Source organism: Crinia signifera, chromosome 6, assembly GCF_055691185.1.
Source record: "Crinia signifera chromosome 6, ASM5569118v1, whole genome shotgun sequence".
Lineage (NCBI taxonomy): Eukaryota > Metazoa > Chordata > Amphibia > Anura > Myobatrachidae > Crinia > Crinia signifera.
The window spans coordinates 260,312,442-260,337,129 of record NC_139222.1 but is presented as its reverse complement, the minus strand read 5'-3'; the positions used below and the strand labels follow the sequence as shown (position 1 = coordinate 260,337,129).

Here is a 24,688-nt window from a genome sequence, read left to right as displayed (position 1 = left end):
TATCAACCAAACACCTTCTTTTTCGCATTAAATTCTGAAAGATTATTAGTTTGCTGCCTGTTTTCACAATACCCCTGTTGGCTAAGGGGAGTTAGAAAAGATACGAGAACAAGTGTGGAATGGCGCACTTCTCAACTTCAGTCCATAATATAGTAAACAAAGTCCATAGCTTGGTGTTATTTTCTTTATTAGAGAGAAGGGCACCCAGCCTATGCTACTGTCTCAATCAACTTGCTGAGCCAAACAAGTGAACACGTATCCAGGTGACCAATTGTATGGGCGATCCACTTGAATACCCGCATTTATTACCCCAAAACAACTCTTACTACCAGAGGCGGGGCCATTTCGGGCCAGTTATCAACTGATTGTCAGTAGTATAGGCTGGGTGTCCTTCTCTTTCGGCTTAGAGGAAAGAATCTCACACTTTCCACCTTGTTTGTAGTTTTACTACAACGTTATTCTATAAAGCTGATACCCCTGAGGAAGCCCATTGTTGGGTGAAAACCGCACCTTTTGTCTTAAAAGACTTTTAATAAAGAGAATAACACTAAGTTATGGAGTTTGTTTAATATATTATGGACTGAAGTTGAGAAGTGCGCCATTCCACACTTGTTCTATATGTACACGCAGTGCTGCCAGTAAGGGGAACATTGGTGTGTATGTAAGCCACAGGGTACTTACATACACTGTCGGAGCCTGCCTCCCGTGCCGATGCCTGACTCCCGGGGTTGTCGACGGTGCCTGTCTCCTGGGGCTGCTGCCGTTCCTTGCCTCCCGCGGCTGCTGATGGTGCCTTCCTCCCGAGCAGCTGGCGGCTGCGCTGGCACAGCCTTGAGCTCTTTGTGATTTGCTTTGGCGGGAGCTGCTGTCATTTGAAAGATGCAGCCCTGGAGCTCAGCTGTGGCTGCCTGGGGAGGTGGGCTCTTAGAAGCAGCGGGAGCCACGGGATCTCCGTGCCAGCGCAACCACCACAGGACAAACACCATGAGCATTTGGTCTGTCAGGGGGGTTTTTGGGTACTCAGGGGCAGATTTATTAAGCTCGGTGAAGTGATAAAGTGTCTGCATTTTATCACTGGCCAATCAGCTCCTACCTGTCATTTTTCAAACCAAGCCTGTAACAGTTAGGAGTTGATTGGCCGGTGATAAAAACCAGACACTTTATCACTTCACCGAGCTTAATAAATCGACAGTACCTCTCAGAATCCCCCCCCCCACGTGCACCACTAGTGACAGTTAGTAATGACTACACCTGTGCACCAACTAGATGATTTAAAGAATGTGACAGTTAGTAATGACTACAGCTGTGCGCCAGCTAGGTGATTTGGAAAACGAAGACCGATGGTAGATCGGTTGGCTTTCATAAGGCCCCCACACACTAGAACGATTTTTTTACCGATAATCGGACGGTCGGTCGGAAATCGGACAAAAAATCGTTCTAGTGTGTGGGGGCCTATAGACCGCTTCCCATTTCATGAACAGGCTCACCTATGGCATATTGTAGCATTGCCCATTCATACTGCCTAAATGTGAGGTATCCGAGATATCCTTAGTGGTAATTAAGGAGATACCACTACTATTGCCTGCTTACTCTTTATATCAGTCCCAGCTGCCATCCCCATATTTTAGTATGAGGACCTTCATTCATTGATCCTCAAAAAGGTAAGTTCCTGGAGTTTGGCAGCGAGTTCCTACGCCCAGGGCCGGTGCTAGGGTGTCCGGCGCCCTCCTGCAAACCATAAATTTTGCGCCCTTTCACATTGCTATTGCAACAAGCTGCAGCCCGATTGTGGGAGTGTATGCAACATGCGATCCTATGGAGGATCTCTGGTGCATGTACATGTATGCATGCACCATCTCAGTGCTGTGTCCGCAAAATGTTGCAGGCACTAAAGGTGCCCATACACGCTGCGAGAATCGCATACGTTATGGGCTAGATCGCATCGCACGGCATGCATGCAATGTGTGTGCAATCCGAAAGCAGTACAAAAAGTATGTGCAGCACATACTTTTTTGTACTGTGCAATGCGATGTCCACAGGAGCGCACAACGCATCGCACGCTATTGCAGCGTGTATGGCCACCTTTAGGCACATAACCCAGCCCATTATTTAAAAAGTGTCTAAATTAATATAAAAAAATCTACAATTATTAAAAAATGTGTACAATAAAAGACTCACTGTTCCTTTGCTGTTTATTTCTTGTGCAGTCCCTCCACTTCTATCTGCGTAGGCAGGACGCTGAGGACACCATTACACCCCTCTCGTGACTGAGGGGGAAAGGAGGGGAGAGAAGGAGGAGATGGAAGAAGAGGGGAGGAGATAGAGGGGGTGGAGTGTTTAGGACTGGCAGAGGCACTGGCACAGCACACTGAGAAGAGGGAAGGAAGGGGAGGCGGCGCTGCTGCCTGTTCGTCATTTGATTGACAGCTGACAGACGCAGAGAGCAATGGGTAGGGGGTGGATCCGGACATTCATCCAGGCATTCACAGACAGCGCTACATGCCTCAGTGCAAGTGTCCGTGAGGAAGAGGGGGCAGGTCGCAGGAGGAGGACAGTGTGTGCGCGGTGCAGGGAGCTGCTCAGCCTCTCCGTACTGCCGTCCGCTGTCAGAAAGGCGCTGCGGGCAGCGTGCAGGAGGCAGTGACAGTGAGGGCTGAGGCAGCTGTAGCAGAGTAGGGAGGGAGACAGCGCCTGTTCAGCATGGCGCCTCCCTGCTTTGCAGGAGCTGCTGAGTGGGTAGTGCCGGCCCTGCCTACGCCATCTTCAGTTTTTGCTGGCTCCCTGATCCCCAGCTCCAGCCTATGGGATGTAACCCTGGTTGCAAAGATGTCTCCCCTCTACGTGTGTGTGTGTGTGTGTGTGTGTGCTCGCACTTGGGTTACTGATGTGCCTAAAGGGGCAGATGCACAAAGCCTTGAAAAGTGAAAAAATGGAGAGAGATAAAGTACCAACTAATCAGCGCCTGACCTTTTTTTAACACTGCCTGTAATAGGGCAGTTAGGAGCTGATTGAACAATCCTTTATTTCTCTCCAATTTATCTCTCTTCAAGGTTTAGTACATTTCCACTTACCACTGCTGAGTCCATCCTGTCTGTGTAGCGTGAGTTATTATTATCCTTTATTTTTGATGGTTAGTTTATATATATTTATAGATATATATAATAATATTTTTTTATTATTATTTTTTTTAAGAAATCAAGAAATTCTTAAAGACTGGCAAAAACAGACACAAGACCAGAAAGCAAAACCCAGGAAAAGAAGGGAGAGCCCGCAAGAGGTACTGTATGATAAAGAATTCTGTACTCAGTCACAAGCCCACCAGAGGGCGCTGTGGTATCACAGGCTTGAGTGCTTCAGGTCGGAGATCATTATATTTTTATTAGAAACATTGTTTTCCGTTAGCAACAATACATGGTACGTCATCAATAAAGGAGGTGAAAATTAGAATGATCACGATACTGAAGAATAAGATTCTGCAGCAACGCTGTGGGTTATTATCTATGTATGCAGTTGACGGATGTGCATTTTTTATTCTTCAGTAAATGGGCTTATTCTATGCAGAAAGGTATGCTGGGAAACGTATGACTGTATAAAAAGATCTGAAATTCCCAAATAATGTGACATGGCTAAACATAAGTAACTATGCAGGTTTAGTTTCCTGTGCTTATGTACAGTATATAAAATGCATGGTTAGCTACAGATGTGTTCACATGCACCCAGCCTCGGTGCACATGCAGGGCGGGACACCTGGTGAATGTGAGTATTCAATCTGGGATTACGACAGCCGGAATCCCAGGCCTCGACTACAACTAGACAGCCGAAATTCAATGTTCCGGCTGTCGAGTGTCGGAAGTCAGAGGATTGGCGAAAACGGGCGCAGAATTAGTCAATCCACAGCCCTTTCCTACAAACAGATCCGAATTGTTTTAAAGTCGGATCTGTTTTGTCAGATACTGCCTTCAATGCTGTCGGAACGGGCTGCTTGGAATAGGGGAGGGCCGCTATTTCTGATGGCAGAAATTGCGGCCGGGATTGAATACCCCCTTAGCCGCAATTGAATGTACACAAAACAGCTACGCTGATTAATTGGATATGCAACACTTTCACTTAGTGAAATGAATCACAGATGAAATAATACATTAATCACAGATGAAATAATCAATGAATCACAGATGAAATAGTTAGCTCCACCTGTGATCTTTTAAAATGTGTCAGTCAGCAATGATTGCACCTGTGCTCCTGACAGGTGACTTGGAAAACGTAAACTGTTGGGGGTACTTGAAGACCGAGGTTGAGAACCGCTTGTATATACCAATCACTTGCCGTATATCCCGCCACCCTATGCATCTATACCAGTGGTCTCCAACCTTTTTTGGGTCGGGAGCTACTCGCGACAAAATAAACCGCCCGAAGAGCTACTAAAGTAAAAAATGTTAAAAAAATCTGCATAATATAAAAAAAAACACACTGCAATGCCCCAGACATAATATGGCACACACTGCAATGTCCAATATGTCACAAACATACCTCCCAACACTGTAGACAGAGGAGAAGAGACATCTGCGCGTGCCGAAGGCACGCGCCAAAAATTAGAGGGTTCAGCTACTACCGTGGAACTCCTGCGAGGCTACATCCCCCATTTTTTCCGCTATGGGGGCATGGTCAGCTCTCTAAGAGCTGTAGCCACATGGGGTGCGGCCATGGAAAATGGGGGTGTGATACACATATGCCCTCAACAGTGCAGTCCGTGATACCCATTATAAATATGCCCCGCACCGTGATGCTCCATTATACATATGCCACACACACAATGCCCATTATACATATGCCCAACAACGTGATACTCCGTTATACAAATGCCCCACACCGTGATGCTCCATTATACATATGCCACACACCGTGATGCTCCATTATACATATGCCCCACACCGTGATGCTCCATTATACATATGCCCCACCGTGATGCTCCATTATACATATGCCACACAGTGATGCTCCATTATACATATGCCACACACCGTGATGCTCCATTAATCATATGCCCCACACCGTGATGCTCCATTATACATATGCCACACCGTGATGCTCCATTATACATATGCCACACCGTGATGCTCATTACACATATGCCCCACACCGTGATGCTCCATTATACATATGCCACACACCGTGATGCTCCATTAATCATATGCCCCACACCGTGATGCTCCATTATACATATGCCACACCGTGATGCTCCATTAATCATATGCCCCACACCGTGATGCTCCATTATACATATGCCACACACCGTGATGCTCCATTAATCATATGCCCCACACCGTGATGCTCCATTATACATATGCCACACCGTGATGCTCCATTATACATATGCCCCACCGTGATGCTCCATTATACATATGCCACACACCGTGATGCTCCATTATACATATGCCACACCGTGATGCTCCATTATACATATGCCACACCGTGATGCTCCATTAATCATATGCCCCACACCGTGATGCTCCATTATACATATGCCACACCGTGATGCTCCATTAATCATATGCCACACCGTGATGCCCATTATACATATGCCCCACCGTGATGCTCCATTATACATATGCCCCACCGTGATGCTCCATTATACATATGCCACACCGTGATGCTCCATTATACATATGCCCCACCGTGATGCTCCATTAATCATATGCCCCACCGTGATGCTCCATTATACATATGCCCCACCGTGATGCTCCATTAATCATATGCCCCACCGTGATGCTCCATTATACATATGCCACACCGTGATGCTCCATTATACATATGCCACACCGTGATGCTCATTACACATATGCCACACAAATGATGCCCATTACACATATGCCCCACACCTTGATGCTCATTAATTAATAATCATCAAGGTATCTGGGGCATATGCCACACACATGATGCCCATTATACAAATGACCCACAGCGTGAAGCTCATTATTAATGAGCATCAAGTGTGTGGCATCATGTGTGTGGCATATGCCCCACACACCTTGATGATTATTAATTAATGAGTATCAAGGTGTGGGGCATATGTTAAATGGGCATTATTTGTGTGGCATATGTTTAATGACTCATTAAACATATGTCATACACATGATGCCCATTAAGCAGTAAACAGTTGCGCACACACAGTTTAAAAAAAAAAAAATTACCTAACAGAGTTAAGCAGAGGCTGTGGGGGCGTCGATAAGTGCGGCATGTTGGGGACGTCAGGAGAGGAAGCGCTACGCGGCAGGAGGTCACTGCCGCCGCCAGGTCCAGAAATGCGGCATTAACTTACTTCCTGACCTCCTGCCGCCAAGCAAGGACCCGCTGCGCGGCAGGAGGTCACTGCCGCCGCCGCCAGGTACAGAGACGCGGCATTAACTCACTTCCTGACCTCCTGCCGCCAAGCAAGGACTCGCTGCGCGGCAGGAGGTCATTGAGCTACTCTAAAACACCCGGCGAGCTACCCGTCGCTCGCGAGCGACGGGTTGGCGAACGCTGATCTATACTAATCGCATATGTACTAACATATGCAATTAGTAACACAAAGAACAGCTGCCCTTTGTGATGATCGCCGGTGCCTGGACTTCCGGGTTCGTGACCCGGGAGTATCTCTGCGCATGCGCTCAGTAACGCATGTGGCCGCAGGGCATGCTGGGAGGGATAGTATCAGATCCCTCACGCAGCAATGTGGAAAGAAACCCATAGGCTTCTATAGGTTAATGCCAGCTTAACCTCCGCATATGAGCCCGGCGATGGGGCTTTAGTACTGTACATTGGAATGGAACATAAAGCAGGTTCATTTCAGTCATTTTTTAGAGTAGATTTACAAAAAAACGTTTAAGAAGGAGCTGTTTCCCTTAGCAACCAATCAGATTTTCACTTTCTAGAGTGTACTAAACAACCGAGGGGTAGATTTATTAGGCTCGGTGAAGTGATAAAGTGTCTGGCTTTTAGCACCGGCCAATCAGCTCCTACCTGTCATTTTTTAAATCAAGCCTGTAACTTCACAGTTAAGAGGTGATTGGCCGGTGATAAAAACCAGCCACATTATCACTACACCGAGCTTAATAAATCTACCCCTGATAGTTTTACGAATTGTTTCACATACCCCGACCGAGAGGCGGCAGCCAAGTCGGCTTAACAGGGGCCACTGGCATCGGAACAGACGGGCAGAGCATCATCGCAACCCTGCCCTCTGCTTTACAATGCCCAGATTGCCAGCATTTTAATGCAGAGGTGGGGCATTTCTGTCAGCCCCTCTAAAATGTACCCTCCGCATCCCTTTATCTCATGTAATCTCCCCCTCGTACCATCTGCTGCTTCACCCAAAACACTAACCACGTTGTTGGGCAGTCAATGCCCTGCTACATTTGGTAGAAGCCCAGACTCAGAACGGGTCCGGCGCTGGTTTTGCACTTAGTAAATCAGTTCTAAAGTGATTGTATTTTATTATAGTAGAAATATTATCTGTGCAGCGTATAAAGACCTTGAGAGTTAATGCTGTAAATCTACATTTATTATGGTTCTCGATGTGTTTGTACGTTGCTGAAGGCCACGAGTCAGTAGATGATTTATAATGTGTATCATCCCAATGTTCAGCAAGGACAAGGCCTTATTTCAGTACGGTGAGTCAGCACCCATTATGTCGCACTACTTACTAGACATAAAGGGGGTTATTCTGGTGCACTCGCAAAGGCAAATTCACTCTCTAATGGACAAAACCATGTTCACTGCAGGTCATTATATGAATAAAATTGTTTGCTTGGTGATTTCCACGCCTATTTTGACAAATTCCCTTATCACTCAAAGGGTTAAAGGAGCAGTGAGAGGAGAATAAAGCCCTAAAGACAACACTCGGCCAGGGGCGTAACTATAGCACCGCAGCCCCCGCGACCGCGGGGGGGCGCTGTGCATGTGCGGGCGCCGGGGGCTGCAGTGCTATAGTTACACCCCGCCGCCATCCCCCACAGTCTTACCTGTCAGTCTTCAGTACGCGCTGGTCCCGGCTCCCTTCTTCTGCTATGAGGACCACAACAAAATGTCTGCCCCCATGTAGCAGATAGTTCTCTGAAACTGTCTGCTGCATGGGGGCAGACATTTTGTGGTGGTCCTCATAGCAGAAGAAGGGAGCCGGGACCAGCGCGTACTGAGCGTAGCCAGGTAAGACTGGGGGGGATTGCATGGGCGGCAGGGCGGGCAAGGGTTGGTGCGGCGGGCGGGCGTTGGTGCGGCGGGAGGGGCGGGCGTTGGTGCGGCGGGGTGCGTGGGTGGGTGGTGCGGCGGGGTGCTTGGGTGGGCGCCCTCCCTTTAACGGCGGGGGGGGGGGGGGCGCCCAAAAGCTAGTTACGCCACTGCACTCGGCCTCCTGATACCGGATTTATGTGCAAATTATGGGAAGGAAATAAAAGTACACAGAGTGAGTCACTGCACAGCGTCCCATAATACGGATGGCTGAAGTCTAGCGGAAGCGGTGTGGCCCTAAAGCTGACCATACACGAGTGAGATTTGGCCACTTTTCACACAATTACATTTGCATGTGTTTGACATCGGATTCGGAGATCAGACCTGCTGCATGTCCGACCTCCAGCTCGGACCACCTCCCGGCAATGGGATCGCATGCAATATATCGAATGCCAAAGGACCACATTTGTGATTCTGCCGCCTGGTTCCAACGGGCATTGCATGCGAGTTCTCCCTTCACAGAAATCATGGGGATCTGAAATATCTGTGCCCTCACTTTAATAGTGTTACATCGTGGAATATATACATCAGTATAACTCACCTTTTATATAAAAATGACCCTAAGTACTTGTCTGAATTGGAACATCTGCATTTGTGCAAATACAGAGAATGTACTAAGTTGGTTCCAGAGCCTGATTCAGCAGCACTAGGACACTGCTGGGAGAGCAGCTGATTAGTGCCCAGTGTAATAACCGCTGTGCAGTGACTCACTCTGTGGACTATCATTTCCTTCTCATAATCTGCACATACATCCGGTACCAGGAGGCCGAGTGTTGTCTTTAGGGCTTTATTCTACTCTTACTGCTCCTTGTAAAATGCTTTTCTAATGTATTTAAATGCATCAATTATAATTTAATTTCAACAGGAGACTGAGGAGTTGGCATTACTTAAATTGTATGATATTTCTTTAGTGCAGCATGTAGTGCTGCCTTTAGTCCTGCGCTGGCTCATGCCAAGCATACAATGCTGCCTCCAGTATACCGTGGTGCCTTGTGCCAGCATGCAGTGTGGTCTGTTATAGTATATAGTCCAGTATGCAGTACTACCTGAGCTAACTTCTTCATGTCCAGCATGCAGTGCGGCCTGTTACAGCAGTGCTGCCCTATATCTAGTATGAAGTACCGCCTTGTTCCAGCATGCAGTGTGGTCTGTTATAGTATATAGTCCGGTATGCAGTACTACCTGAGCTAACTTCCTCATGTCCAGCATGCAGTGCGGCCTGTTACAGCAGTGCTGCCCTATATCTAGTATGAAGTACCGCCTTGTGCCAGTATGCAGTGCTGCCTGGGACAGTTATACCCAGTGTACAGGATTGCTATGTCTAGTACGCAATGCTGCCTCATACCCAGTGTACAGTGCTGCTTTATATACAGTATGTAGTGCTGCCTCATACCTAGGATACAGTGCTGCTTTATATACAGTATGTAGTGCTGCCTCATACCTAGGATACAGTGCTGCTTTATATACAGTATGCAGTGCTGCCTGGGACAGTTATACCCAGTGTACAGGATTGCTATGTCTAGTACGCAATGCTGCCTCATACCCAGTGTACAGTGCTGCTTTATATACAGTATGTAGTGCTGCCTCATACCTAGGATACAGTGCTGCTTTATATACAGTATGTAGTGCTGCCTCATACCTAGGATACAGTGCTGCTTTATATACAGTATGCAGTGCTGCCTGGGACAGTTATACCCAGTGTACAGGATTGCTATGTCTAGTACGCAATGCTGCCTCATACCCAGTGTACAGTGCTGCTTTATATACAGTATGTAGTGCTGCCTCATACCTAGGATACAGTGCTGCTTTATATACAGTATGTAGTGCTGCCTCATACCTAGGATACAGTGCTGCTTTATATACAGTATGCAGTGCTGCCTGGGACAGTTATACCCAGTGTACAGGATTGCTATGTCTAGTACGCAATGCTGCCTCATACCCAGTGTACAGTGCTGCTTTATATACAGTATGTAGTGCTGCCTCATACCCAGGATACAGTGCTGCTTTATATACAGTGCTGCCTCATACCCAGTGTACAGTGCTGCTTTATATACAGTATGTAGTGCTGCCTCATACCCAGTGTACAGTGCTGCTTTATATACAGTATGTAGTGCTGCCTCATACCCAGGATACAGTGCTGCTTTATATACAGTATGTAGTGCTGCCTCATACCCAGTGTACAGTGCTGCTTTATATACAGTATGTAGTGCTGCCTCATACCCAGTTTACAGTGCTGCTTTATATACAGTATGTAGTGCTGCCTCATACCTAGGATACAGTGCTGCTTTATATACAGTATGTAGTGCTGCCTCATACCTAGGATACAGTGCTGCTTTATATACAGTGCTGCCTCATACCCAGTGTACAGTGCTGCTTTATATACAGTATGTAGTGCTGCCTCATACCTAGGATACAGTGCTGCTTTATATACAGTGCTGCCTCATACCCAGTGTACAGTGCTGCTTTATATACAGTATGTAGTGCTGCCTCATACCTAGGATACAGTGCTGCTTTATATACAGTATGTAGTGCTGCCTCATACCCAGTGTACAGTGATGCTTTATATACAGTATGTAGTGCTGCCTCATACCTAGGATACAGTGCTGCTTTATATACAGTATGTAGTGCTGCCTCATACCTAGGATACAGTGCTGCTTTATATACAGTATGTAGTGCTGCCTCATACCCAGTATACGGTGCTGCTTTATATACAGAATGTAGTGCTGCCTCATACCGAGGATACAGTGCTGCTTTATATACAGTATGTAGTGCTGCCTCATACCCAGTATACGGTGCTGCTTTATATACAGAATGTAGTGCTGCCTCATACCGAGGATACAGTGCTGGCTAATACCCATTCATCGCTGCCTTATGTCTAGCATGCAGTGCTGCCTTATGCCCAGCATAACAATGCTTCCTTATGTCCGGCACGCAGTGCTGTATGTAGACAGAATGTCAAAAGACCCGAAAAATAAAAAAACACATTGTCCCTAAAAGGAAAATAAAACAAACATAAGTTTCCCCGGTTGTCCTGTCAGTAGCACTACACAGGAGAAAAGCTCCCAGACCCCCCCCCCCTTCAGATGCAGGCAGCACAGGCACCAGCTGCTGTTACATCAGCGCAGCCTCTGTGATACAGAAAGCACAGTGTGGGTGGGAAGCGTGCACAGTAGTGTGACCTACAATGTTGTGCCTCCACATTGTCAGAGGTCACAGCCCAGGCCACACCTGAGCTGCCGGGAAGTTAGGAGTATTACGCAGTGTCTCGCTGCTGGGACCTCCAGTTGCCACACTGCACCTCAATTTGGCTTCACTGATGGCCACTGGCAGCAAGGATCCCAGCACCACATGTCATTACACAGTTGGTTCGCCCCTAGAAACGGCACTGGTCGTGGCAACAGTATTCCAGCAGCTCCCATTCAAGTATAATTCACCTCATGTCAATGTCAATACCAGTAACAGGCCCCAAGCAGCAAATAAGGGCACGTGCTAGTTCCTTGTGTGCTCCAAGTCCGCAGAAACATTATCACTCCATCTGCCATCACGTCCGTATGGTCTGAGGCCCTGGGAACTGGACATGCTGTGCCCTGTACAGAAGTCACACAAGCCTCAGTCACCTGCTTGGGTTACAGCCACATTCTGGAGCACAAGAACTAAGGGATGGACTTCTGCTGATAACGATTGGGTGCAGCCGCGCAGACCTAACAGTGCTTGTACACTTCTATCTGTAGACATTTATATAATAATAATACAGGGGCAGATAGCATGAGAATGTCAGCACATCACCAGGTCAACCTTATTGGATGTAACTATTTTTTATAGAGATTTCATTGGATGCAATGGAATACCCAGAAAACTTCCTCTTATTATTATTTTCCTTTATTTATATGGTGCCACAAGGGATCCGCAGCGCCCAATTACATACACAAATAAGCAAAACAGTGACTTCCAGTTGAATATAATATAGGACAAGGTACATACACATACTGTAGCTGCACAAGCAGGGGACACTGAGATAAGAATGAGCTGGGCAGAACCTCAGGATTTGGTGCCATAAAGATGGTTTACGTAAGAAGGAAAAGCACATGAGTTTGTTTTCAGTTTTAGGTGTATTATGTTTCATTAGCATTTCTGCTGCTCTATGAGTCTGTCATCATTTCTCAAATGAAATGAACAGGGCCGAAACTAGGGTTTCTGGTGCCCGGGGCAAGACATTCATTTAGTGCCCCCCCCCCCCCCCCCCCCCCCCCCCCCCCCCCCCCACACACACACACACACACACACACACACTTACAGACAGCAGAAGGGTGATATTAAACTAACAAACAAGACAATATATCATATATACACTGTATTCTGAAATGAGATTTTATTTATAAATTATATTATTACATATATACTAGAAACTAAATCAACCTGAAAACAGGGACAGGGCGCGCCGAAGGCGCGCGCTAAAAATTTAGGGCATTTTTTTTTTGTGTGGGGGGGGGAAGTGGTGTGGTCACATAGACACACCGTAATGCCCAGTACACATTACAGCACACACCGTAATGCCCAGTACACATTACAGCACACACCGTAATGCCCAGTACACATTACAGCACACACCGTAATGCCCAGTACACATTACAGCACACACCGTTATGCCCACTACACACCATAATGCCCAGTACACATTATAGCACACACCGCAATGCCCAGTACACATTACAGCACACACCGTTATGCCCACTACACACCATAATGCCCAGTACACATTATAGCACACACCGCAATGCCCAGTACACATTACAGCACACACCGTTATGCCCAGTACACATTATAGCACACACCGTTATGCCCAGTACACACCATAATGCCCAGTACACACCATAATGCCCAGTATACATTATAGCACACACCGCAATGCCCAGTACACATTATAGTACACACCGTTATGCCCAGTACACATTACAGCACACACCGTTATGCCCAGTACACATTACAGCACACACCGTTATGCCCAGTACACACCGTTATGCCCAGTACACATTATAGAACACACCGTTATGCCCAGTACACATTACAGCACACACCGTTATGCCCAGTACACATTATAGCACACATCGTAATGCCCAGAGCACATTACACCACAAACCGTAATATCAGATACTTGGTACTACACAAACCTACAGTACATACTGTAGTCACACACATACAGTACATGAATACAGAGCAGACACACAGATTATATAATGTCCCATCCTCCTCCCTTCCATCCTCAAATCGCACAGTCAGTGTATGTACTGTACCTCAGGGTATGTACTGTACCTCATGGCATGTACAGTAAAAGATCCTCCGTCCTCCTCTCCTTGCGCTGTTAGTTCTTCCTGGTAGGAGCCTAGGAGGTGGAGTAAAGCAGGCTGCATTCAGTGCGTAGAGCGATAGATTATTGGCTGCTGCTTTCCATATTTACTGGACGCTTCCTGACACTGTAACCAGCGGGCGCCCGGCGGCTCCATGAGCAGAGCAGTTTCATATATGCCGCGCTGCTGCAGCTTTGTGAGAAGGGACGCCGGAGGCTGGACGGTCTGTTATTCTTTGACAGACACTAGAGGTTTGGAAGTACCTCTAGTGTCTGTCTCCTCGTAGGCGGCGGCCATTTTTGGAGGGGCCGTCGCCTTCACAGGCAGGCTGGCGGCCGGGAACAGAGCCTTTCTTCTTGTATATAGTGGCGGCGGCCGTAACCAAGTCCCGGCCCGCCACTGCCTGACAGCGCCCCCCCCCCTCCAGCGCCCGGTGCGCGTGACCCCCCAGCCCCCCCCCCTAGTTACGGCCCTGAAATGAAAGATTCTGTCCTCTTATTCTAGAAATCCCCTTCAGTTTAGAATGCTACCTTTCCTAACTCTATTATAGCACTTTATAAAGCATTCATTTGCATTTCTCCATATATGCTAATCAGAATTCTGCGCATGTTTGTGCCTTCCAGGCAATTAAGTGATATAGCAGCATAGAGAGGCGGCACTCAGGTACTCGTATACGGTGGGATGTATTAAATGAACCCTGTTTTGAGGGTTTTCACCACATATTTATATGTATAAATAACTCACCGCCAGCATTTCGATGCAGAAGGTGATGCCAGCTTTTTCTGGCGTTACCTATATACCCCGGATCCTGTAACCTCCTTCTTCCTAGCAATACTGACTTCACCTTCTGGATGCAAGGAGGAGGAGCCTGGGAGTCACTGCAGCCATCAGCAGTAGGAGGTTCTCGGGCGTGGGAGACAAAGTGCACCCACGGGCACCCTCTCACCTGGCAATGGTGGCTTCACAAAGGGTAGTTCTTTTTTCAGAAGCCTATGGGCTACATATCGCACTGGCACAGCACCCAGACTGAGCACATTGCAGGGACATACTGCTCTCATGTGCAGGATCATACATCCCCTCAATAGGGTCCCCAGTAGTGCCATTTACATATCATGTCCCCAGTAGTGCCAGTTACAGATCATGTCTCCAGTAGTGGCAGTTACAGATGTCCCCAGTAGTGCCAGTTAAATATCATGTCCCCAGTAGTGCCAGTTACATATCATGTCCCCAGTAGTGCCAGTCACATATCATGTCCCCAGTAGTGCCAGTTACATATCATGTCCCCAGTAGTGGCAGTTACAGATGTCCCCAGTAGTGTTTTAGCAAAAAAAAAAAAAAAATTACATTCTGGAAACTATGGATAAGGAATATTTTATATAAGGGATACTCAACCTGTACCTGAGGATATATACAGGTTGAGTATCCCTTATCCAAAATGCTCGGGACCAGAAGAATTTTGGATGCCGGATTATTTCGGAATATTTTTATATTTCAATTATTTATCTTGAGGTATCTTGCATTTATGTTGTATAACAACATCAAACACATGACATACTCACATATATATTATTTGTTCATAAAACAAGGTTTCAAAACATGAAACAAAGTTTGTGTCCTCTCTCAGGCACTGAATGTGAATGCCAAGCAATCATTTTCTTCCACATATATAGTGCCAGTTACATATCATGTCCCCAGTAGTGCCAGTCACATATCATGTCCCCAGTAGTTACATATCATGTCCGCAATAGTGCCAGTCACATATCATTTCCCCAGTAGTGGCAGTTAATATCATGTCCTCAGTAGTGCCAGTTACATATCACGTCCTCAGTAGTGCCAGTTACATATCACGTCCTCAGTAGTGCCAGTTACATATCACGTCCTCAGTAGTGCCAGTTACATATCACGTCCCCAATAGTGCCAGCTACATATCATGTCCCCAGTAGTGCCAGTTACATATCACGTCCCCAGTAGTGCCAGTTACATATCACGTCCCCAGTAGTGCCAGTTACATATCACGTCCTCAGTAGTGCCAGTTACATATCACGTCCCCAGTAGTGCCAGTTACATATCACGTCCCCAGTAGTGCCAGTTACATATCACGTCCCCAGTAGTGCCAGTTACATATCACATCCTCAGTAGTGCCAGTTACATATCACGTCCTCAGTAGTGCCAGTTACATATCACGTCCCCAATAGTGCCAGCTACATATCATGTCCCCAGTAGTGCCAGTTACATATCACGTCCCCAGTAGTGCCAGTTACATATCACGTCCTCAGTAGTGCCAGTTACATATCACGTCCCCAATAGTGCCAGCTACATATCACGTCCCCAGTAGTGCCAGTTACATATCACGTCCCCAGTAGTGCCAGTTACATATCACGTCCCCAGTAGTGCCAGTTACATATCACGTCCTCAGTAGTGCCAGTTACATATCACGTCCTCAGTAGTGCCAGTTACATATCATGTCCCCAGTAGTGGCAGTTACATATCACGTCCCCAGTAGTGCCAGTTACATATCACGTCCCCAGTAGTGCCAGTTACATATCACGTCCCCAGTAGTGCCAGTTACATATCACGTCCCCTGTAGTGCCAGTTACATATCACGTACTCATTAGTGCCAGTCGCATATCATGTCCTCAGTAGTGCCAGTTACATATCACGTCCCCAGTAGTGCCAGTTACATATCATGTCCTCAGTAGTGTGCCAGTTACATATCATGTCCTCAGTAGTGCCTGTTACAGATGTCCCCACTAGTGCTTTTAGTAAGGAAAACATTTTTATTTTCACACACACACACACACACACACACACACACACACACACACACACACACACACACACACACACACACACACACACACACACACACACACACACACACACACACACACACTGATGAAAGATTAAATGATCTGAAACTACAGTTACCAGCAGTTTATTAATGCGACTACAAGTCCCCTGAGAGCTACTGGCTAAACTATGCATTATAATTAGATAGATAAATAGATGGTGCATAACGCAGCTATGAATGCTGAAAATCATTATACCTGTACAATATTTTCCAATTGCTGTAAATCCCTTAGTATATTCATATGTTTCTATAATATATTTCCTTTTTTTTTTCGGTAGAGATTATTCTCTAATATTATTTTCCAGAGATGTTTTGTGACCCCTCAAGCATTACAGTAGCCACTTTCTGGAAGGATTCCAATTTAATAATGTCTTTTTGGAAATAGAACCACAAGCGTTATACACCGTGCCCAAGAAGTCTTGCTGGGATAAACTGTCTTTAAGACCAGACACAATGCTATTTGCTGCAATTCCAACGTAATGTCACATGCAGGCTTAAGAAGTAAGCCATTCTGACTGGTGACATTGATGTGACGCTGCAAACCATAAAGGAAGCAAGAAGGATCGAGCGGTGTATTTAGTAAAAGTCTTAGGCTGGTATAAATCAGCCAATGGAATCGCACCATCTGACGTTTTCAGTGATGTCACTATTCATAGACCACAATGTTCAAAATATTAGTCCGGTAGACTCCATAAGGAGTTGATGTATATAAGAATGGAAACAATTGCACTTTTCACTAATCACCATTTCACATCACGCGCCTAGGTGCCCATCGCCGTTCCTCCGTACGCCACAGATCTGGATCCATCCCAGAGTAAGAATAGCTGGGACAAGCAAAAGACTCTTGTAGTCGAAAAACAGGAAATGATGCCAAGGGTCATGTCAGTGAAATCATTGAACGAAGCGGAGAAGGCAAGGTTTGTTTAACCAACAGTGGCCATATTCAGGGTGTTGAGATGTAAACAGTGTCGTTAGGTGCCCTGTGGTACGCCCAGACACATGCATGGCCTGGATAATTATCAAAGCAACAAATAGCGAATGGAAAGTTTCTGGCTGCCACTGCCGTACACTCGGTAATAGCAATATTTATATCCACACTCATTATATCACTGTAGAATTCATTTGGAAATCTCATTTAAAGGTATAACGCAGAGTTACCAGTTTTGCAACACGCTCCCCCACTTTCCCTTATTTCGACGCCCTTTTAGTTTTTTGAGTAATGAGCAATTCTGTGTTTGGACTAAAAAATAATGGGGCAGATGTATCAATGGGGCCATAACATAATGGGTCCCACTTCTCCTGCATAACGAGGAGAAGTGTGCACCCATTATGAGCAAATGTATTAAACCCTCTTCCCCCCCAGCCCCGCAGCGGTTATGCCCAATGTTAACTGCTGTCCTTATTGGCGCCCCAGGCAGCCATGCGCATTTAAATAAAAACCCTTCTCTCCCCCCGGCCGGCTGTCTGGGCATGCGCGAGATCTTGCTTTTATAGCGAGATCTCGTGTGCAGCCTGGAGCCAGCAGCAAGGCTTAGCGTTGTCCCTGCGGTGGGGATAGGACAACGCTAGCTCTGAGCTGGTGAAGCAGCTGGGGGGATTTAATGCTTAGGGGGCTGTTAATACGGGAAGCGGTCATCTATTAGAATGAACTTATGCTGGGTACACACCAGGACGACTAGGGCCCGATTCGCACAATCTAGATCCAATTCCGATCAATTGGATGTAGATTGTGTGCTGATTGGGCCCTTTTCTGACCTGGTGTGGAGCGATACCGATCCGATGCGCGGTCCCGCGGGTCGGTCGGTCGTTATTGAGATCCTACCTGCTGCAGGTAGGATCTCAATGACGACCATACAGCCGGGTGCGGGTTGCCATCGGATCGGACCCGCTCACGGTGCACATCGTGAGCGGGTCGTGCCCCCCCGCATCATCGTGAGCGGGTCGGACGAGACACTGACGACCCGCTCACGATGTGCATCGTGAGTGGGTCGTCCTGGTGTGTACCCCGCATTAGGTCTACAGTCATTAGGTCGACCCCACTAGGTCGACTGGCAGGAAGGTCGACCTGACTTTATGTCGACATGGGCCAAAGTCGACATGACTTAAGGTCGAATTTGCATAAAGGTCGACATGAGGAAGGTCGACTGGTCATAAGGTCGACATGAGATTTTTCACTGTTTTTTGAGCCGACATGTGCCGACAGGCGGTATTTCATGCCCTACCATCCACTAGGTCGTGGAGGAGGTTATTAAAGCTGTGGCGAGAGAAGCGAGCCACCGTGCCCGATGCGAGGGTCCGATTCTCATTGCCAACTGTGTCCATGTCGACTGTGTCAACATTCGGATCAAAAAACAGTGAAAAACCCATGTCGACCTTATGACCAGTCGACCTTCTTCATGTCGACCTTTATGCAAATTCGACCTTAAGTCATGTCGACCTTGGCCCATGTCGACCTTAAATCAGGTCGACCTTCCAGCCAGTCGACCTAATGGGGTAGACCTAATGACTGTAGACCTAAGTTCATTCTGACAGATGTACCGATTCCGTTAATACAACGCCCCAGCCGCTAATTACTGGGGGGGGGGGGGGGATTGCAGGGGACTGTGGGCTGTCCCTAGCACATGTTAGGTGCACGGTTAGTACATTTAAACAAATGTTATCCCCCGCCCCAGTTAACTAGTGTTAAGTGCAGAAGAAGCACTTAACGCTAGTTGATACATCTGCCGCAGTGAGAACTAATTAAGGATATGGAGAAATACAACGGTTTTTACAGAGTATTAAGGGGTTGGCGTATCAATAAGCGAAAAGTGTGAAGTTGCCCATGGCAACCTATTTACTTCTACTGTACCTGTCGTTTTATAGAATGTGTTTGATAAATGATAAGTAAGGTACCTTGCTACGGGCAACGTATCCACTTCTCCATTCTTTTCACTGCTTGATACATCATCCTCTAAATCCATTAATGGGAGTTATCTATCGTGTAATGTGACTGAGGCACAAATCGGATATTTTCTACTCTCTGCACTAGACCCAGAAGGTTCTGTATTATTGTTAAGTAAGAGATGTGTTCGGAGGAATCACCTCCATTGTCTTTTTTGTTGTGTGGGGGAGGTGATGGCATGTGTTGTCAGGCTGAGGCTGAACAATAGGACAACATCCTTTTATGAGGGACAAAGGGATCAGTGTATTGTAAAAAGTAGCTTTCTTATATATGCACAGAGCGTCCAGAGACCGCAGGCTGGATGACCGCATCAAGCAACACATGCAGGCGATGCAAGAGAGGAAGAGAAACCCGCAGTGCTCAGCGCAGGAGGAAGTGGAGGCAGCGCAGAAGGCCCTAGAGATGGTAAGTGGGGGGTCGGATCCTTGCTGGGAGGACTCTACTGATAGTAGCCTAATCACTGATGGGAAAAGATCAAATAGTAGGCACCAACAGTTAATATTCATATTGAGCAATGCATCAGTGTCTTCTGATTGTGGGGGGCTGGCACCAGGCACTGTGAGCCCGGGAGAAACTTGCTGGTGGTTAAACCAAGGGTGAAAAAAAAATCTAAAACTTTTTTCTGAAATTGAAAGGGGCATAATTTGACTTTTTGTGCCATAGAACATTATCTGGCAAGCCGTCAATTTATTTTAAAAGCAGTACATCATACGTGTCATTTACACATTGACATTTATATAGCAGATAAGATAAGTGGGGTACTGGGCCAAAGTGTGGTTGTCAATTTGGCCAAAACTGGCTACTGTACAATGAGCTCCAGTGGTTCAGCCCAGGTCCTGAACCATGACAATAGTACAATCAGACCATCCAGTAATTGGGGGCACCATTACTCTTCATAGCCAAATATTGCTCTGCAGGGTCTTGTAGAGAACCTCATCAATTTGTTTCATATTTAGACCTTACCTGAAATCACGGGTCCGCGGAGAGGGGGCAGGGCTAAAATGACTTGATCGCAGCATTTAAGGCCCGCGAATCAAGGTGTTTTCCGGCATGGGGGGCGGGGCCAAATGATGTCAGACTTGCTCCCGCCCCCCTGAAGTGTTGCCTCTCCGGGCTTCTCCTGGAGAGGTGAAATTAAAAGATAGCAAGTATGATTTAGACTTTTCAAATTTCGCTCTAGTGCTTCTTGGCTAAATTCTGTGACTTGGATGGATCACCTACCTACAACGTTCTAGTATCAGACCGAAGCTAAACATCTGGCATATAAATCATATTTGCCTTTATTGGTTTCCGTGCAGGGCAGCCGCTCCCGCTGTGAACATAATCTGCAATTTCTGCCTTTTGTAATATTGACAATGGCCCCTATTCAGATCTGATCGCAGTACAAATTTGTTCTCAAAATGGGCAAAACCAAGTGCACCGCAGGTGGGGCGGATGTAACATGTATAGAGAGAGTTAGATTTGTGTGAGTTATTTTGTTTCTGTGCAGGGTAAATACTGGCTGCATTATTTTTACACTGCAATTTTAGATTTCAGTTTTAACACACTCCACCCAAATTGAACTCTCTCTCTGCACATGTTACATCTGCCCCACCTGCAGTGCACATGGTTTTGCCCATTTTGAGAACAAGTCTGTACTGTGATCAGATCTGAATAAGGGCCAAAATCACAGTGCATTATTTATGAGTGGGGTAATCACCGCTGCCTCCATCTAACAACACGGACACGCTGAGAATCACTGGTTTTTCCTGTGGTCCCGGTGTTTTTTGCAGATTGCTGTGTTCCTATAGCAGGAGTATTCCAGCTGCTGTGGAACTACACAACCCAGCATGCTCTGCTAAGGTTTTAGCAGGACTTAACAGAACTGTGTCAGGGCATGCTGGAATATGTAGTTCCACAGCATCTGGAGAGGTGCATTCTGAATACCCCTGACCTACGCCCTTCTGTGGGAACTTCATGTCTGCCCAATTTGCCACAAGGTGGCGTTGCCTATTCCAGGAATAGGGGATCTGCAGACCTGGCAAACCTTTACTCGATCACTGCTGGGTCATGTTTCCGATGGGGGAAAATAGCGGCAGGCGCCTATTCATTGCTGTCTTGACCGACATCCATTGAAGAGGCAGATCGACAGAACAGGCCCGACTTTAAAAGCTGTCGGCTGTTAGCCAAGAACAGCAGCAAATTGTCACGATCACGGCCAGATCTCGATAATCCACGGCCTTTTACGTGGACACCCCCCCTTTTAGCTGATTGGCAGGCGGGGCATTGAATCCCGCCTGGCAGTTTGCGGTCGAGCAAAACGAAAATGGGCAAGGGTGAAGGCTGTTGGGACATACAGGCAGTCGTGACCCTGAATTGAATTACCCCCCTTAGTCATTTACATCTCTAACAAAAGATACATATTGGTAATTTGTGGGGTTTATGTACTAAAATAGGAGTTACATTTCAGATGGGATGTTGCTATGGGCAAGGTTCTATCATCTTCTAGAAGGTGCTAAAAATGATGATAGTTGCCCATAGCAACACCCTATCTGAAATACAACTTCCATCTTAGTAAATAAACCCCTCTGTCTCCAAAGGATAGTTTTACTAAAGTGGCTACAAATTAAAAGTGGTGCTGTTGCCCATAGCAACCTGATTCTTGCTATCACTTCTTTATTGCATTCCAAAAACTGAAATGCTGCTTATACAATGCTTACAGTGCACTGAAGCTGCTGGATGTGGTTTTAATACCGAGAATCCAATGATTCCATCAGATTGATTAATATTACAGTTAACCCTTTAAATTCCAAACAATTTGTCAAAATAGGTGTGAAAATTGGCAGGCAAACATTTTTATTCATCATAATGACCTTTATATAGGAAATATAATCTTTATTTTTTTTTATTTTTTTTTTACAAAACATTTTTTATTTGAACTTATATAACAAATGTGAGCGACGCTGGGATTTTTAGCAGATATTTTGATCCTCTCTCAAAGGGATGCTGGCACTCAAAGGGTTAAGACTGACGCAAATGCTATGTGAATGATTCAGAGAGCTAACTTCATTTCCTCTGTATCTCAAGGCCTCGTTGCTGCAAGCAGAAATATTACGGAGGAGACGGGAACAAGACACCTCCCTGGAATACCGATTTACCGCCTTCACAGGGGATGTATCCCCCAGCGCTACACCAACGGGACGACCAAATAACATCTTTGCGATGAACATTTCATGAACGCTCTAGCGCGGCTGGCTTCCAAAATTTGAACTGATTAGAGATTTCATAACCGCGGTTCATAAAAAGGATAATTTTCAGAGTTTTGAATATTACGGTGTGTCCAGCATATAATACGGTTTTACATTTCTAGTGTTGCCTATCCGGTAATTTGTATCTCAATAAATGCTTTTGTACAGTATAACACGGTAATGTTAGTGATGTGACAGTGAGTGATGTCTTGCTGTTTGTATACCGTAGTTATTTATGTATCACTGCTGGGTATTTTGTGATCGTCACCTGCTGCCTTGGGTATAGCACAACCTATGGTGGTTTTAGTTGCCATTTGAAGGTTCTACGGCAAGAGAATAGGGACCTTATTCTGATCTATACGCTCCCCTGCGCTTTTGCACAGGGAGCGATGGTTTGCGACGGTGTACGTATGTATGCGCATGTGCAGCCGCTTTGTGCGAGAAGGAACGGCGAATTTGCTTATTCACCATCCTATTCGCACCTAGCAGTGCAGTTGGGGGGTGCGGGGCTGCAGCGAGGGACTACGCACATGGGAACACCCAGCGGTTCACATCAGCGGGTGTCAGCTGCCCGTTCGCTTCCCGTACAGGGAGCCCACAGATCTAAGACACCAGATCTTAGATCTGAGAATGCTTGCAAAATCATTTGATGTTTGACAACCATCGAATGATTTTGTCCCCGCATGCAAGGCTGGGAATGGTTGTTAATGCTAAACATCCATTCGTATGCGCGTGGGGGCGGGCATTCCTGCGGGCGGTGCATAGGTGACACACAAATTTCGCAGCTTTGTGTGTCAACCAGAATCAATACCTAGGGCCGGGTTTGTTAGGTGAGCGTATTAGGCCTGTTTTCATCTGATTCTGACGGATTGGCACGATATATCGGATGACAACTGACCAAATCCGAGGTGTTTCAGATCAGATTGAATCCGATGCATGTTCCTGTACACATCGGATCCTGCGATCCTATGTGCAGCACATAGGATAAATCGGATAGATAGGTCTACCCAGCAGCTCCCCGGGAGTCCTTTCACATGCAATAAATTGCATGCGATTTATCGCATGTAAACAAAATGGTGCATCTAGTGCCGAATCGTGTGGAAGGCCTCCCGGGGAGCTGCTGGGGAAGTTGAAGGGACAACTGGTCCGACTTGTGCCTCAGACAAGTCGGACCTGTGTATGGGGGCCTTTAGAACAAATTGGAAAGTCAGTGCTGCAGAACTTGTGTGGATCCGCACAGAGAAGTGATTAAGGGCCTTATTCTAGTTCACTCTGACAGAATCCTTCTTAGATGGACAAAACCATGTGCACTGCAGGGGGGCAGATGTGACTTGTGCAGATCTAATTAGATTTGGGTGGGGTTTTACTTCAAAGTGAGATCTATATTGCAGTATAAAAATAAAGCAGCCAGTATTTAACCTGCACAGAATCACAAAAAAATCACCAAATCTATTTCTATCTGCACATGTTACATCTGCCCCCCTGCAGTGCACATGGTTTTGTCCATCAAAGAAGGATTTTGTCAGAAAGAGTGAACTCGAATAAGTCCCTAAGTGTGAACATCACTGAGATATATTGTTAATATAACAAGTAAGGATCTATAGCTCTGGTATTTGCAGCACTGTATTCTAGAGAGGGTTATCAGTTTTTTGTACAGAACTTCCAACAGGCAGTATACTGCATGTAACATGTAACATGTAATCATGGGAAGAGACGGCCGCAGCAGATCATGGCTATCTACAGTACATGCATATTTATAAGCACTTCCCTGGACGGACTTCCACAGGGACCTGACTCTGCCTGCAGGGGCAAATGCACAATTTATACAGGGGTGTTTCCACACGTTGTCTATTTAACAACTGTACTGTGGATGGGTCATAACATATTAATGAGTAAAAGCTTTTTTATTGAATGAAGGTATTTAAATATTTTTTACAGGTTTTATTTCTTACTGAACGTTTTTCTTTAAATCCATCGGTGGAACTGAAAGCGGAATTAATTACTATAGTGATATGAAATCCCTTACTGCTAGAGTTGGGGGACTGTAAGTAAACCGTAC

At 46.3% G+C, this 24,688-nt stretch overlaps 1 protein-coding gene across 2 annotated transcripts in view; it reads left to right on the top strand.

The window, feature by feature from the left end:
- The window catches only part of LRRC27 (leucine rich repeat containing 27), a 51,996-nt gene extending 29,199 nt beyond the window's left edge, over window positions 1–22,797 (top strand). For both annotated transcript variants that reach the window (XM_083149452.1, XM_083149451.1), the window contains exons 8-11: window positions 3,193–3,277; window positions 17,227–17,378; window positions 19,681–19,807; window positions 22,469–22,797. In XM_083149452.1, coding sequence (XP_083005578.1) covers window positions 3,193–3,277; window positions 17,227–17,378; window positions 19,681–19,807; window positions 22,469–22,618 — 514 coding nt within the window. In that variant the 3' untranslated portion in view covers window positions 22,619–22,797. The remainder of the gene's footprint in view (window positions 1–3,192; window positions 3,278–17,226; window positions 17,379–19,680; window positions 19,808–22,468) is intronic.
- The last annotated feature ends 1,891 nt before the right edge of the window (window positions 22,798–24,688 follow it).